At 41.5% G+C, this 15,198-nt stretch overlaps 1 protein-coding gene across 2 annotated transcripts in view; it reads right to left on the bottom strand.

The window, feature by feature from the left end:
- Positions 1–15,198, bottom strand: part of LOC136786338 (neuropeptide S receptor-like) — a 120,990-nt gene that overhangs the window by 46,459 nt on the left and 59,333 nt on the right. The window contains exons 7-8 of one of the 2 annotated variants that reach the window (XM_066992274.1): positions 14,553–14,747; positions 13,875–14,086 (exon numbers count right to left, since the gene is read on the bottom strand). In XM_066992274.1, the coding sequence (XP_066848375.1) occupies positions 13,875–14,021 (147 nt within the window). In that variant the 5' untranslated portion in view covers positions 14,022–14,086; positions 14,553–14,747. Of the gene's footprint in view, positions 1–13,874; positions 14,748–15,198 lie in introns of both variants that reach the window. The other variant, XM_066992273.1, reaches the window with a different exon arrangement.

Here is a 15,198-nt window from a genome sequence, read left to right as displayed (position 1 = left end):
ACAAAAAAATCATACAGGTAGGTGAGTGGGTAGTGACTACAGTTAAGCCAGTCAGCTAACCTAGGACAAATGAGATAAGAAGAATTAATATATATATATATATGTATATATATATATATTATTATTTTATTTGCAGTGCCTGCATATTACTTCTGTATTCACAAAGCCACTATCAGTATTTGTGTTCTGCACTGGACACCAAAATGAGAGGCAGCCTTCATTTTTCTCGTGTTGCTCCAACAAGCTGTGAAATAACCAACTGCCTTTGTAAGGAATATTGATAAATGGGCTCCTTTGGAGAGATGGGGGAAATAAATACTTCTCTTCTTCACAGCTCCAGTGAGTACGGGTCATGCACAAGCCCTATAAAATTCAGACATCCACTCCATGATCTAGATGTGCACCAAGATTGAAAAGCAAGCATGACCCACTGTAAGGAAAAGTAAAATTGCATAGCCAGCAATACGTGAGGACGAAACGTCCCCTAGTGGTAGTGTGCACAAAGAAAAGTAAGAAAAACAGTTATGCACATTCTCAAAGCATCAGGATCCTCTGGCTGTAAGAACAAGGGTGTACATATGCACGATTGCTTGTTTTGTGTGAGTGCATACAAAATTTTCTCACTCCCTTTTGGCCTACTAAAAATAATTTGGTCTTCTCTAAATGCAGATTGGTTATTTTCCAGTGGCTATTCTCTAGGTTTCTTCTAGCTGTATGAGACTGCAAAGTTCATTTTCTCCATATCAGCCAGCCAGCTCTGAGAAGCACTGAGTCTGGCAAGCATGGGGTCAACTTGGAGAAAATACTCTGCATTTCTGCAAAATTCACACTTACAAAACCTGTCTTGTGTAATGCATGTAGTGCCATGGAGAAAGGCTGTTCTGCTGCTCTTCTGAAAGCACTTTTCACAGCAACAGTTTGAAGGGCACAGAGCAGGGGAATGCAGGAAAAAAAATCCTGAAGTATCCAGCAGCAATAATATATACATTGTTATTATAGTCAGTGAGAGAAAAAATACACATATGGCTCAGCAGAACCAGTAGCCATCATCCATAGCCCCTCATTTACTGGAAAGCAAGCTGTGGCCCATGGTCCTCAGCCAGCTTTGCTCCAGGTAGGTGGAGATGGTATCCTGTGAGGTATGTGGGCATGAGGGAAATGCAAGATGTGGTGCATGAGCAACTCAGGGCTGCGCTCCCTAAAACCAGGGATTAGTCTAAGTGCACAGTGAAGGCTGTGTTTAGATGGTTTCACTTTTCCCAGCATGATAACTTTTGTCGGTATAATCTGCCATTAGGGCCACCTCACCGAACTTTAAAGCTCTAAAGAGAGACAGCTACTCTAAATTGCTTTTGTAGTCTGGGTAATGGCCGTATCGCAGGCATGAGTCACCATCCATCTCACCTACCCTGGGATGGCCTGTCTCCGCTGGTTATAGACTCACCTACATAAGACAACCAGTGTGGGCTGAATGCTTAACTTTTAGATGAAGAAACAAACAAAAAAACCTTCACCTTTTTTGTGTCTGCATGTCCCTTTCAAAACATTTGGCAGAGCAATGGTGAAATTATGCTTATACACTTTGTTTTGTATAGAAATTGGAAGGGGGTATCTTTTTGGAAGGTAAATACAGAAACAAGCAATCAAACAAACTAAAACTAAGATTTCATATCACATTTGCCCTTGAAATCAATAGGTTCTCCTCAGGGTTTGGTTTGTCTTTTCTGTTTCAGAACAGATCTTTAACATGTGAAGAAAGCTATGGGACAAGACTTGCTCCCATTTTCTGTGATATAAAATCAGGAGAGCATTTTCTTGAAAGAAATTCAGTATTCCTGCATTATACTGATAACGGTAAGAACAGAACAAGGCTCTGACACAAATATTTTCATGATTCTTGTAGAAGGAATACCTAGGTACCAACAGAGACTGTGTTAGAGGGGTGTTTCCTCCCCATATAGGGGCAGCATGTGCGTTCAGCTTAAATCCCGTCCTGCCAAAAAAAATCAGTGCTTTAGGCTCTACAGAAATGTACAATTAATCCAGTCTACAAAGATAACCTAAAAGGTGCAAAAGCTGAATAAGGAGAGGTAAGCCTGAAAGGCCATAGACAAAGGTATAAAGCCAAAGTTTCTATTCATCTATTTGTGTAGCTGCCATTCAGAGAGAAGAGAAAAAGATGTCATTCTTGGGGATTAAAGAGGTACTGTAATTGGCAATTTCAATCACTGCAGCCTCTATCAGTCTGTATTAGCCTGCAGAATGAAAACTCCTGTAGTTATTAATGGGATGCCCACCATGATAAAGGCGTTCATGAAAGCTAAGACTGGAATTCAAAATGATCTTGAAGAACTGGAAATGGGCACTGAAAGAAACAGGATGCCATTCAATAAAGGAGCAGCATAGGACTCTACAGTGCACTAGATGCAGTAATACCAGGTTGGGTGAGCCTTCAAAATATCATCCCCCCAACACATATCAGGTGAATGTCCCCATGAGTTGAGCACTACCATGAAAACAACCACCACCACCAGAACACCAACACAAGTGTCACTTGTCTCTGCTCTGACCCTTCCACTGTACCCAGCTGCTGTACTGTGTCCACTTCAGGGCACTGTGCTTCAAGAGAGGCATAGGGCGATGAGGTGACAGCATTCTAGAGGATATAGCCAGGCAAAAAGACTGACTGAATTAAATTGCTTAATCTAGGAAAGAGCTGACTGCAGGAAAAGATGAGCATAGCCTTGAAGACACAAAAAGACTGCTGTTAAAAAAAAAAAGGGGGGGGGGGGAGGGACATAATCTCTTCTTCAGATTCACTGCTTATTGGCCAAAATCAGTGAACCAAAATTAATTTAAAATATTTTGACTTACAAATATACTTGTATGGATTGATTGAGTCAGTGAAACCTCCATCTATGAAAGCCTTAAAAATAAGCCTTAGGTTTCAGTTATAGCTGATTGATCCCTAACTTCAGTACAGCTGCATTTTCTATAATTCCGTTTTATAGAAGTTTCATTTCATGCCATGTTTGTTCATCAAGCAAAAATTCTCTTTTTGTAACAACCTTCAGCAAGGTGATTTTAAAAAATGCAAAAACAAACAAACAAACAAAAAACCACCATTATTTAATAATATCTTGCTCAGACACCAAAGTTATTCAGAATAAAAAGAAAGATAATAACATCTCCCAGGTCCTTTGTGTAAAAGCTTTCAGTGAGGGGTGCTTTTCCAATGGGCATTACTAATTACATTACACAAGAATGCTGTGAGGGAGACTGGTGTCATCAAGTAGTACTTTTAGATTAGAAAAAATAAAAATGCTGGTGACCTAATTAAGGTCACAGAACAAATCAAAGTCAAGAGAATTTCCCTGGTTTGATTAAAAGAATTGCATATGCTGCTATTCCACAAAACTGTTGTTTGAAGCATAGAAGTGCTTGACATCTGGAGCACATATTTGTGTTTTTCTAATTTGCTTTAAGATTAAAACCAACTTAAGTCAATGAAGCAATCCTCTTCATGGGAGAAATGTAAGCCAGAAAACCTGGCTGAAGAGTGTGTGCATTTTCCTTTGCTTGTAGAAGTGGTTTGTTATTTTGTCTCCGAGAAAATTTCTGAATTCATAGGTTGCAATAAGTCTAGCCTGAGGTGTATTGTGCTTTATATTTGCAACAAACTCCATCCCTAAGAACCTTGTGTGTCACTCACTCATGGTTCATATACCATCCCAGGGCAGAAGGGATCTGTATGGGTTGTAAGCATTTGTTTTATTATAATATGATTTATATTTATCTTGTACCAGTGACAAAATTCACCTCTGAAATCTGCCTGCGGGCTCTCAGTGCTGTATCTCTGACTTACTGTAGTGTAGGGGGTAGTAATGGAAAGTGTTTAACACCATTCCTAACAAGACTGGCTGGTCCTTTACTGTGAGGTGAGAATGCTTATAGCAAATTCAAGTCCTCCCTGACCTGCTGCCTTCCTGTTCTGTGTTCTTGGTCAGTTTGGTGAAGAGGCACTGATCCCTCCTATCACAGGTTGGTAGCGACTTACATGTCTGAGCACCTTTTTCTTGCTAGCTGGTTAAGTTCTGGGAATATGCAAACAGCCTGACTGCTTACCTTTAGTTTTTTTTAAAAATAATGTTACAAATGTAACCTACTGCAGCAATTGAGATGTAATCATGGAGCAAAGCAAGCAATTTCACAAGGAACGTCCTCTTAACATGTAAAAAGAACACGTAAATCTGCTTGCTAAATTGGGGATTGGGGAATTGGTATGCTCAAAATGATGTTCACCGCTAGTAGATTGCATTGCACTTTCCTAAAGGAAAAAAAAAATCTTTTCTCCTCCTCTGAAAAAGTCACTTTAATTACAGACCAGGTAAGCAAATGGATGACTCTAGGTTTTGCATTATTTTGATTCTGTTATAGAAGATCTGGAGTACTGAATTTTGAATACTGAAAATACATTGGACAGATTTGTTATTTTGGCTGCCTTCATTTAGGGTGGAACAAAAAATGGAAAGGGGAGGGGAGGGGAGGGGAGGGGAGGGGAGGGGAGGGGAGGGGAGGGGAGGGGAGGGGAGGGGAGGGGAGGGAAGGGAAGGGAAGGGAAGGGAAGGGAAGGGAAGGGAAGGGAAGGGAAGGGAAGGGAAGGGAAGGGAAGGGAAGGGAAGGGAAGGGAAGGGAAGGGAAGGGAAGGGAAGGGAAGGGAAGGGAAGGGAAGGGAAGGGAAGGGAAGGGAAGGGAAGGGAAGGGAAGGGAAGGGAAGGGAAGGGAAGGGAAGGGAAGGGAAGGGAAGGGAAGGGAAGGGAAGGGAAGGGAAGGGAAGGGAAGGGAAGGGAAGGGAAGGGAAGGGAAGGGAAGGGAAGGGAAGGGAAGGGAAGGGAAGGGAAGGGAAGGGAAGGGAAGGGAAGGGAAGGGAAGGGAAGGGAAGGGAAGGGAAGGGAAGGGAAGGGAATTAGTTTTCCTGAGTCAGATGGGTGCAATGCATCTTGACTGATTACACTTGGGGATTTACCATCTGTTTACCTCTAAGCTAAATTGTACTTTTGACTGTAACATTGAAAGAGATCAAAAAAAGACTGGCTCAAAAATTGGCTCAATTTCATTAAGGAGTCTTAAAGATATTGGTACAACCTCTGAGACAATTCATAGTTTGTAAAATAAAAAATATTTTTTTTTTTTAAAAAGAAAACCTCTGTTCCATACTGCCGGAATTTTCCACAGCAGAATCATAGAGGAGCTCTTGGCCTGGATGGGATGGAGGTGAGGCTGTCTCATTGCTGCTGTCTTTTATCTAATAGGAGAAGATGGACCCAAGGGAATGGAATGAAGCTGCAGCAGGGAAGGTTCAGGCTGGATATTAGGAAAAGATTATTCACCAAGGGAGTGGTCAGGTACTGGAACAGGCTACCCAGGGCAATGGTCATGGCATAGAGCTTGTCGGAGTTCAAGAAATGTTTGGCCAACACGCTCAGGCATAGGGATTGATTTTGGGGTAGTGCTGTGTGGAGACAGAAGCTGGACTCAATGATCCTTGTGGGTGCCAGACAACTGGGGATATTTGTTTCTAAGATGGAATTCGTAATGAGAAGCAATAAATGAGAGATGCAACACAAGACATTTTGATTAAATATTAGGGAAAAAAATTCAACATGAGAGTAGTCAAATACTGGAATTGGAGCACAGGGAGGCTATGGGATCTCCATCTCTGAAGATATTCGGAACGTGAATGGACACCAGAGCAATCTGATATCATTTGAATTATCTTTTGAGTGGCCAGCCTTGGTGACCTCCAGAAGTCCCTCTCACCTTGAATTATGCACACACAAATATGCATAAGGCCTATTTTCTTAAGGAATGTACTTAAAACTAAAGTGTTTTAAGGCAGGCAGGTATTCAGATGATAGTTTTGCACAAGTTCTATATTATTTATTGTATCATAGAAACATAAACAACTCAGACCTTTGTGGAAATTTCTATGTAAATTAAAAGTCACCTTGCAAGTCAGTTGTAAAGGCTATTGGCACAGGAAGGACGCAAATATCTTAGTCTTAGGGAAAGCAACTTAAAAAGTATTAGGTGGCATTTAGTTAAAGCTTATGCAGAGGTCTGAGACAAAGAATTTCAGCCAGGGTGTGACCAGCTTAAACAATGAGCTGTCAGAAGTAAAGTGTGATGACTTTAAAGTGCCCATAACTATTGTTGTGTTTACCTACACACAATACAAAGGTTCTTTAAGAGATAAAAAATAACAAACTCGGTTAAAGTGCCAACTGGAAACATCCATCTGTCTTCCTGTGTTGAAACTTTCAACACAAGTTAGGTTGTGAAAAGGACAACAGAGATCTGTTTGAAAATAAGCTGTAGGTGTGTTACATATACTTCAGTTGTAGATAGCAGTTCTCACTGTCAAGAGAGAACAAAATAAGAGTCAACAATAATTTTACCAAAAGAGAGAGAACAGCAGGAATACTTAGGCTAGAAATAATCTTCATACACCAAACATTAAGCATCTGAACGTGAAAGTTCAGATGATTAATTCAAACCACCTCCTAATTCTCAAGAAATATCAAAAAGAATAAAAATAAATAAAATACCAAAAAGAAGAAAAAGAAGAAGAAAAAAGGAACATCTGTGGAGAAGGAAAAGCCACAAAATAAATGGCTGGATCACTTAATTCATTTGCAGATGGACCATGTCTCAGAAGAAAGAAGCACACTAAACAACTTGGAAGATCACTGAAATCTTATGGCCTAGTTGTCACAAGTAGCAGAAATTGTACTGGTCATTCCTATAATACAAGTCTGTTCTGAAAGAACATTTTCCATCTAGCAAGTCAAAAATGAGAAGATGTCATTATAGAACACTCACACAAGATGGTCCTTAAAAATTTGTGAAAGCAATTTGATTGATACAAAAAAAAAAAAAAAAAGCTCTGAGAAAACTCGTGAAGATAGCAAAGACTGAGAAAAAAGTCAGTTCAAAGCTAAGTTTTATATTTTTCTCTTTAAAGGTGCTTCCACTGTGATTGAATTTCAGAGGAAGACATTTGGGCAGGCAACAAACCCTCTAGGAGTTGATTTTTTTCTGGTAGCTTGGCTTGGAATTGAGCACGATTCAAACTGCATAAATGCTAGTTCAGCCTCAGGTTTGTCGCTTGGACTGCTGCTTTCCCATTTAAGCCCTGCGGCAAAAAAACACCCCTGACTCTGATGGACCTTGGCTATTAATTAAGTGGTTTCTCTTCAAACCCCAATATCCCCAAGCAAGCTTAGCAAAGAAAACTCAATCTGCATCCCACATTTCTCTGAGTCAGGCATGAGCTTTGAATTCAGCAGACGCAATGGTCATGCCTGATGGTTTTCATATCTTCTTCTGCACAGACGCTGCTTTACTGCAATGATTTCTCACAGGATGGCTCTGTTAGCTTCCCAGCACATGACTGTAGGTTATTCTGGCAATCCTGTGATGTGTTGCCACATGAGGCCTTCACAGTACGTCAGAGATGCTGACAACAGTCACTTCTCCATGTGACTTTATGCCTGGAAGAAGGGCACAGCTAGAAAGGGACCCAATATCATGTTTTCTGTTTTGCCAAATTTGAGAAGCAGTTTTGCATGAGTTGGTATTGGTATGGTATTACGCTCATAGTCTGTGAATGTCAATGTGTTACATAGAGGAAAATCTAAAATATTTTCTACATTTTAGACTTGGAGAAACAGACTAGGCAAGGAAACCTATTCACTAAATCAGAACAAACAATCTCAAACAAAGGGGTAATTATGTGACTAAGATTACTTTCAATCCTTTTTGAAATCTGGTAATATAATATATACATATATATTTATGTATATTTGTGAATCTCCAATTTTAAAAAATATATTTCTTATCTCTCACTTCACCATCGCAGGTGAGGCAGGGTCACTTCAGTGGGCAACATTTAATGTATGTGAATTGCTGTGATCTAAGCACCACTAACAGCAAAACAAGCCATCCCCAGCCTGCCCTCAAATCCTCCATAGATGTTACTTGGGTAGAGGGGAAGATTCTCAGTCAATAACATATAACAATAATTCAATTTTCCTAGCAGATGGTTCATATTTACCATTCTGCTGTGTTTTGTTACATGGATAATAAACTGGGACAGTACTATTCAGTTATTATAGGGTGTTGTTTTTTTTGTTTTTTACCAGTTGTACTCTAGGGAGCTTCCACAGAAGATAAATGTATTTTGCAAATTTTGATCTCATCAGGAAATATACATTTATCATGATGTATCTATCTATTTTTTTCATAGAATATTTTGAACAAGAAGACATAATATTAGGTCACTCAATAGCCCATCCATAATTGTATGATCTTGATAGCCATATTAAAAACTGTGAAACACTGTTCTTTCTTAATCACAAAAGGGGTAAGATGATTAAGTGTGCCTAACTAAAACACCTCACAAACTAAAGAAATTATTATTTTCTAGGTCTGATTTTATAGGAGAGGCAGACACAAACCCTATGGGCTGTGCGGACCATGAAATCAGAAGTGTGAGGGATGGTAGTATAAAACTGCTTGAATTGTCTGTCTCAGAGCTACACAAAGCTGGGCTGTCATATAGTCAGTTCACTTCTGTGCTGCCTTTAAGCTAGTAGATGAAGCCAGCCCACCCCAGAGCATTGCAGATTTGTTTCAGAAGGTGATCAGCTATTGCATTCTCAGTGTGACAGTCCAGCACTAGCATCACTCATCACAGCATATTTCACTGGCTGTATTAAGGAGTTCCTGACACTGTATTTGTATAGGCTTAATTTTCCTCCTCTCCCTCCACTGAAAGATAGCAAAGTCACTTACGAATTATTTGGTTTGCCCATTTTCCTAAAACTTATGATTGCATTTGCAGAGATTACCCCAGAAATTTGACAGCACCCATTAATATTTTTCTCTTATGTATTCAAGGATGGGGTGCTTTGTGCAGTCTGCTTTAAAATCAGAATGAGCAATAGTATAGGTGAATGCTTTCCAGGAGATAAAGAGACTCCAGCATTTGGATGAAATGATAATGCCCTGGATTCTGGCTTAGGCTCTGAGGACACCTGGAGCCACATCCTTCTTACCTGATAGTTTTAAAAAACTAGCCTATTGTCCTGGTTCCAGTTAGGACAGAGTTAATTTTTCCTCATAGTAGCTGGTAGGGTGCTATGTTTTGGATTAGAATGAGAAGAGTGCTGATAACGTGCTGATGTTTTAATTGTTGCAGAGCAGTGCTTACACCAGGCCAAGGACTTTTCAGCTTCTCGCTCTGTCCTGCCAGCGAGCAGGCTGGGGGTGCAGCAGGAGCTGGGAGGGGACAGACCCACGACAGCTGACCCAAACTGGCCAAAGGGGTATTCCATACCATCTGATGTCATGCTAAACAATATATAGGGGTGGCTGGCCGGGGTGGGGTGCCGGCTGCTTGGGGATAGGCTGGGCATCGGTCAGCGGGTGGTGAGCAATTGCATTGTGCATCACTTGTTTCTTACACATTATTATTATTAATACTATTATCATTATCACTATTATTATTATTGTTATTATTATATTCCTGTCTTAATAAACTGTCTTTATCTCAACTCACAGGCTTCACTTTCCCGTTTCTCTCCCCCATCCCAGAGAGGGAGGGGGGAGGGTGAGCGAACGGCTGTGTGGTGTTTAGTTGCCAGCCGGGTTAAACCACAACACCTATGCAAACTTTCTCTCTGCACACTGGTCTTCTCAGCTCTTTGCTGAAGGTGGTAGGCCCTGAACTTTGTAATGAACATTATTCTCTGTGGATGATAAGTACGTGGTCTTATATTTGTGCTTACACTGGCATGGCTCTACAGTCCTGTTTAATATCTGAGCTACCTGGGCTGCAACATGCAGATACTGGCAATGCTACTGGGGTGGAGGGTGGGGGTGGGGGAGGCCAATCACTGTCTGTCCTTCCTGAAAAAAAAAAAAAAGAAAAAAAAAAGGAGGGGAATTTTAATTATTCATGAAAAATCCTTTGTAACCATTTGTAGTGGATTTAATGTGCATGCTGTTTCTCCTGAGAGCTCTGATCCTTTGGTGTCCCTGCTGGGGTGATGCTGCACAACACACGGACCAGGGGTCATGGCACCAACCTCTGGCCCAGTGGTTGGGGTTCCCACCTGGCAGCATGGTATTGGGATTCCCAGACAACCTTGTGTAAAAACAGCAAAACTCTTGTGCCTTGCTGCACAGGTGGAGACTCAGATCTACACATCAGGAAACAAAATAAGGAAAGGTACTAGATGTGGAAGGCAGGAGATAGTGGCGGGAACACAGTCCTGCCAAAGAAGAAATAATGACTGGGACTTTTCTGCATCCTAACCTTTACTCAGTTGCATGAAAGTATGGCATTCCATTTACCAACAGATTTTCTTTTAAATGAAATGAAACTACTCAGGACTGCCTAAGCTTCGGAGCTGCTGGGGGCCTGGGGAGGTCCTTCCTCCAGCCTTGATGAAGACCCCTAGCCCTGTTGATCATAGGTACTCCTTTCTCAGCAGGATGCATTGAACCTATTTGGAGATTTTGGCTTCACCCCAGGCTCTCCAAGCAGGTTTCTAGTTTGCACCTTGTGTCCCAGGTCCCCAAGAGTCAGGTATGTAGAGCCGAGGGACTCCAAAAGTGGAGGGAGGTCACAGGTGTTCAGATAATCTCTGATCTTTTCAGCTTACTGTATTTGGCAGAGGGCAGTTGACACTTGCTTAGAGCCTTTTTACACATAGATTAAATACATATGAGGGAGATTGTAAAGGGTTGTAATGAACTCTCCTTTGGCCTGGGAAGTTTGATTTGTAAATAATACCAATTTGCACATCTGTTCTGAATTTGGTGCTGGCACAGCCAACAGGGCTTCTAGAGTTTGTGGTTCAAGACAGTGAGCTACCTGCATGCCTCATGTAAAGGCACCCAGGCAGAGATAACGTTTGGGCTTTCAGTGACTCTCTGCCATCACACAGCAGCAAGACCTGCCTGCAGGTGGGCAGGAGCTGCTGTCTTTGCTGTGGGAAGCCCCAGTTCACCTCGCATGCCCTGTGGCATGGTCCTACCCCATAGGGTGCGAATGCACCCCAGCTCTAAGGCTATCATGCATGGCAGCAGACTCACATGCAGCTTTGTGGGGCAAAGCCTCATCTAGCAGCTGGCCAAACAGCTACAGTAATGACTACCAGAAGGGAAGCACACATTCCTCCAAGCAGATGAAATGGTCAATTTCGCAGCAAATAAATAAATAAAGGAAGAAAGAAGAAATCTAATTGAACAGGCAAAATGCATTTTAAACTGAAGCAGCACAGGATTTAGCTGTTAAACTCTGAAGAGGCGTGGAGAGAAATTCAAATGTTTCTGAAAGAGGGAGCAGGGAAGCATTCATGGTTCAGCTCTGAGTCACATTATTTTACTTTTGCAATGTTGCCACCATGATGTAACCCAGACAGTACCAGTAGCTGGGTACAGGTAGTCCTTCTGAAGCATGGGAGGAAAAGCAGAAAACAGTGCTCCCTTTTCATACCATAGTTCAAGCTGTGTATGTGATACCCTACAGAACTGACATTGGGTAAAATCCTTAAAAGAATCATTAACGTAGGAATTGCTGCAGGTACTGTGTGAGCATCATTCCCTAGTCTCCATTTATTCATTTAAATCGTGTTTTCCTATTATGCCTTTGGTAAGGTAGATTACACCTCTGCATTTCCCAAAGAGAAATAGGTGCACTTGCTTGCTTTCTGTTGGACATAGAGCCACATGGCAAGTCCCCACATGCCACAGGCACAGACCATGCCCAACTTATCCTGGAGTTTTCTGCTTCACGGCCACCCAGAGTGTGTGGTTAACCTGCACCTGTGTGGTGGCTGTTTGTCCAGTCTCCTTTACTGTTAGTGATGGGCTATGACATGTTTGAAAATCCTAATAAATGGCCAAAGCCTCATTTGTAGCTATATTTTGAGCACCAAGTTCAAATTCTACGGGTTTTCAATCTATTCAGCCCATTCAAATGTGACCGTTTATTTCCTTAGCTGTTTAACCAGAGCCTTGTGAAGAGGAAGGAGTTGTCTCCCTTGCTGGAAGGGGTAAGGACACGACCACCACCCAGAGCATGGGCAGTGCTGGTGGAGGACAGCCAACCCAGGCAGCAGGTATCAGCAGCACCTTCCACATGTGAGCATTTATTGAGAGCTGAAATTGCTGGCAGGGAGCCCTGCCTTCCTTGCACAGTAGTTGTCAGAGCAGGTGCTTTATTCCTCCTTTCCTGCAGCAGCAACACCAGCTGTCAGTTGTCTCCAGAGTCAAAATATTTCCGTGCTTATCAGCAGCTGGTAATTGATGTGAAATCAGTGAACCTCCTCGCAAAGTTCATGCTATATTTGCCAGAGCTAGACATCAGGCAGCAGAGTGCAAGTCTAATGAGAAGCTCTCAGCTAACTGAATCAAGTTTCTTTTAGCAGTGGACGAGTACACGTGACTATCCATGGTATTCTAATTATTGTAATTTACTTATTCTGCCCTATTAAGAAGCATTTTTTTCTGCCTGGGGACTTTCTAATCATGGAATTAATTTGTCACTTTTACCATTATAAAATACTGCTCCCATGACATTTTTCAGATTTATAGCCCTCAGTGTGGAGAGAAGGAAGGAGATAAAGAAAAAATAGTAAAAAAAGGTTTTGCTCCTTACTTGTGTTGTTTTTTTCAAGAGCCTTTTAGGAGTCTAACATGAAGAGAAAAATAAAATAAAAAGGGAAAACAGAAAGTTTTCACGCTTGAAATCCCACATAAGACAGTACTGTCTTACCAAGAAGAAGAAAAAAAAAAAAGTAAAAAAGTATAATGTTAAATGAGACCCAAATTAATGAATTGTAGGACTAGAGATCAACTTTTTCCTTAGCAGAGGTGAAAACCAGTGGTAACTCGTTTGATTCTACATGCATTGTACCAGAGTACTATCAATCTCCTGGAAGTCAGAAGTCATCTGAATGCATCCCTGATAACCCACAGTATTCTTAAATGAGGTGAGTGCCTACACCTTTCCATCTGAAAGTGAAACTCCAGAGGGAATGGCAGGGTACTTCTTGTCAGCCCTTTTAGTAGCTTGAACATTACTAATACAACTACAGTAAAGTGACACATGACACATGGCATGAAATTAAGCAGTGACAATAGGCACAGAAAGCTGAGGCAAAGATGTAACTCAGCACCTCTTTCGTCTTTTTCCTACATTCACATATTGCAAGGGTGATGTTTATTTTGGGAGATGAATGAATACACTACTCGTGTCATTCAACAGCATCCACTATTGGATCATTCATCCCGTATGTTCTTAAAGAGATGCTGCATCCCCCTCTCAGGTTGGAAACAAATAAACCAGCCAACTAATTAAAACCTGCCCTTGTTTTTAAAACAAAGAAACAAACACACACACAAAAAAATCTGTCTCACTTGTGTGCAGATGTTTGTTACAGATGGAAAATTGAAAAGAAATCCCTTATGTCAAGACTATGGCTAGAAGAAATTATGTAAAATATGCGTTAAACTAATATGCACTTTTGATTAAAGATGCATGTATAATTACAATGTCACTTTAGAAAAGCAGTACCACCCCCTCTTCTAAGGGGAGACAATTGGCTAAGACCTGTAAGTCTGAACTCCAAATCCTGTAACTCTTTTGTTTTTCTGTAAATGCTTCACACATGCTGTCACCTGTCTTGGGAGGGCAAAACCCACAAATATATAGGCAAAAAGTTCAATAATCCTAGCTGCCTCCCTGCAGAGGTGCTGAAAATGCACCAAAGCTTGTGAGAAAAGTAATGCACTGGCTGTACCTTAAAGGAATAGTAAAAGGATCCCCACTCCTCTTCTTCCACCACTTCAGTGAAAGTCAGTGTCTCAGTGCAGGTGACAAGGGTGAAATCCAGCCAGCCGCTGCCAGCTGGGGACCTGCTGCTGGCTTCTGTGGAGCTGACCTCCATCACCGGCTTCTGCTTGAATTGTCTAGGTGCTTGTTTTCCTAAGAGTTCATGCAGACAAGTCTCTCCTGTTAAAGCAAAGCAGCAAAACCAGCTTCTCACTGCTCCACCACTGGCTACCAGAGGCATCAGGCTTCAGTGTAGCTGAGTGATAAAAAAATAAAAAAGCAAAGGAAAAAAAAAAAAAGCCAAGCTGGCACCAGCCCTTTGAGCTCTCTTTCAGCATATCTCTATCAACAGCTGTCCACATACTCTTTCCAGCAGCTGGACCAGTAGCTGGTAAGAAAGTCAGCACACGTGGACCCATCCATATGCCTTGCGGGCTCGGGACTCTCTGGCATCCACAGTTGCCAGCTCTGGAGCCAGGCATAGCTGTAAAAGCACGGACCTGGGGCACAAACTCATATTTAGTGCATCCAGAACTTGTTCAGCTTAGTGGAGTTGCTCTGCCTTGAGACCTATGCAATCATAAGCAGTACTCAGTCTCTTTTCACAGCCATGTCCCACCAACTCAATTTCTCCATTTCCTGTTACCTGCAGGACAGAAGCTTGGAGGGACTGGAGAAAATTCTGGGTGCCCAAGCAATATTCAGGCTTTGCCAAGATACACTGAAGTCATCCAGAGGAGGAGGGTTGGTCCTGGCCCATATAGATAATTAGAACCATTCATGAAGAGAAAGGACCAGCACTGATCTATATGCACCAGTGATCAATACTTAAATGTTGCACCTGTTGGAATATGAACAGATAAACAGAAATTTCTCAGAACCACCATGTTTAGCTGAAATCAACAGGGAAAACACTCATTAATATATTATCTGAAAGAGAGGAGGAAATATTCTGGATTTTTTTTTTTTCCCAACTGATCATGCAGGCTGACTGTGAACCCCTGCTATAAAGTATTCAGGTAGCATCCAAGCTTTCTGAAAGCATCCTACCTCTTGTTTATTCTTCCTTTTTTTCTTTTTTTTTTTTTAACCTTACTTTCTCATATTTATGGAATAAGTTAAAACTTCCTGCACTGAATGTTGTCTTTTGGGGATCTTTTTGGCTCCCTCATTCCCACACAGATGGTAGTCTCAAGCATATTAGAGGTGCTAAGAAGCTTTTCAGTACATACATGATCCTGCACAGCTCTCAGGACTAAACCAAGAGTGACTTTTCTTGTGGCTTTGCCAGC

The sequence above is a fragment of the Anser cygnoides genome, chromosome 2, assembly GCF_040182565.1.
Source record: "Anser cygnoides isolate HZ-2024a breed goose chromosome 2, Taihu_goose_T2T_genome, whole genome shotgun sequence".
Lineage (NCBI taxonomy): Eukaryota > Metazoa > Chordata > Aves > Anseriformes > Anatidae > Anser > Anser cygnoides.
The sequence above is the reverse complement of the archived record's forward strand: the minus strand, read 5'-3'. Positions and strand labels throughout refer to the sequence as shown.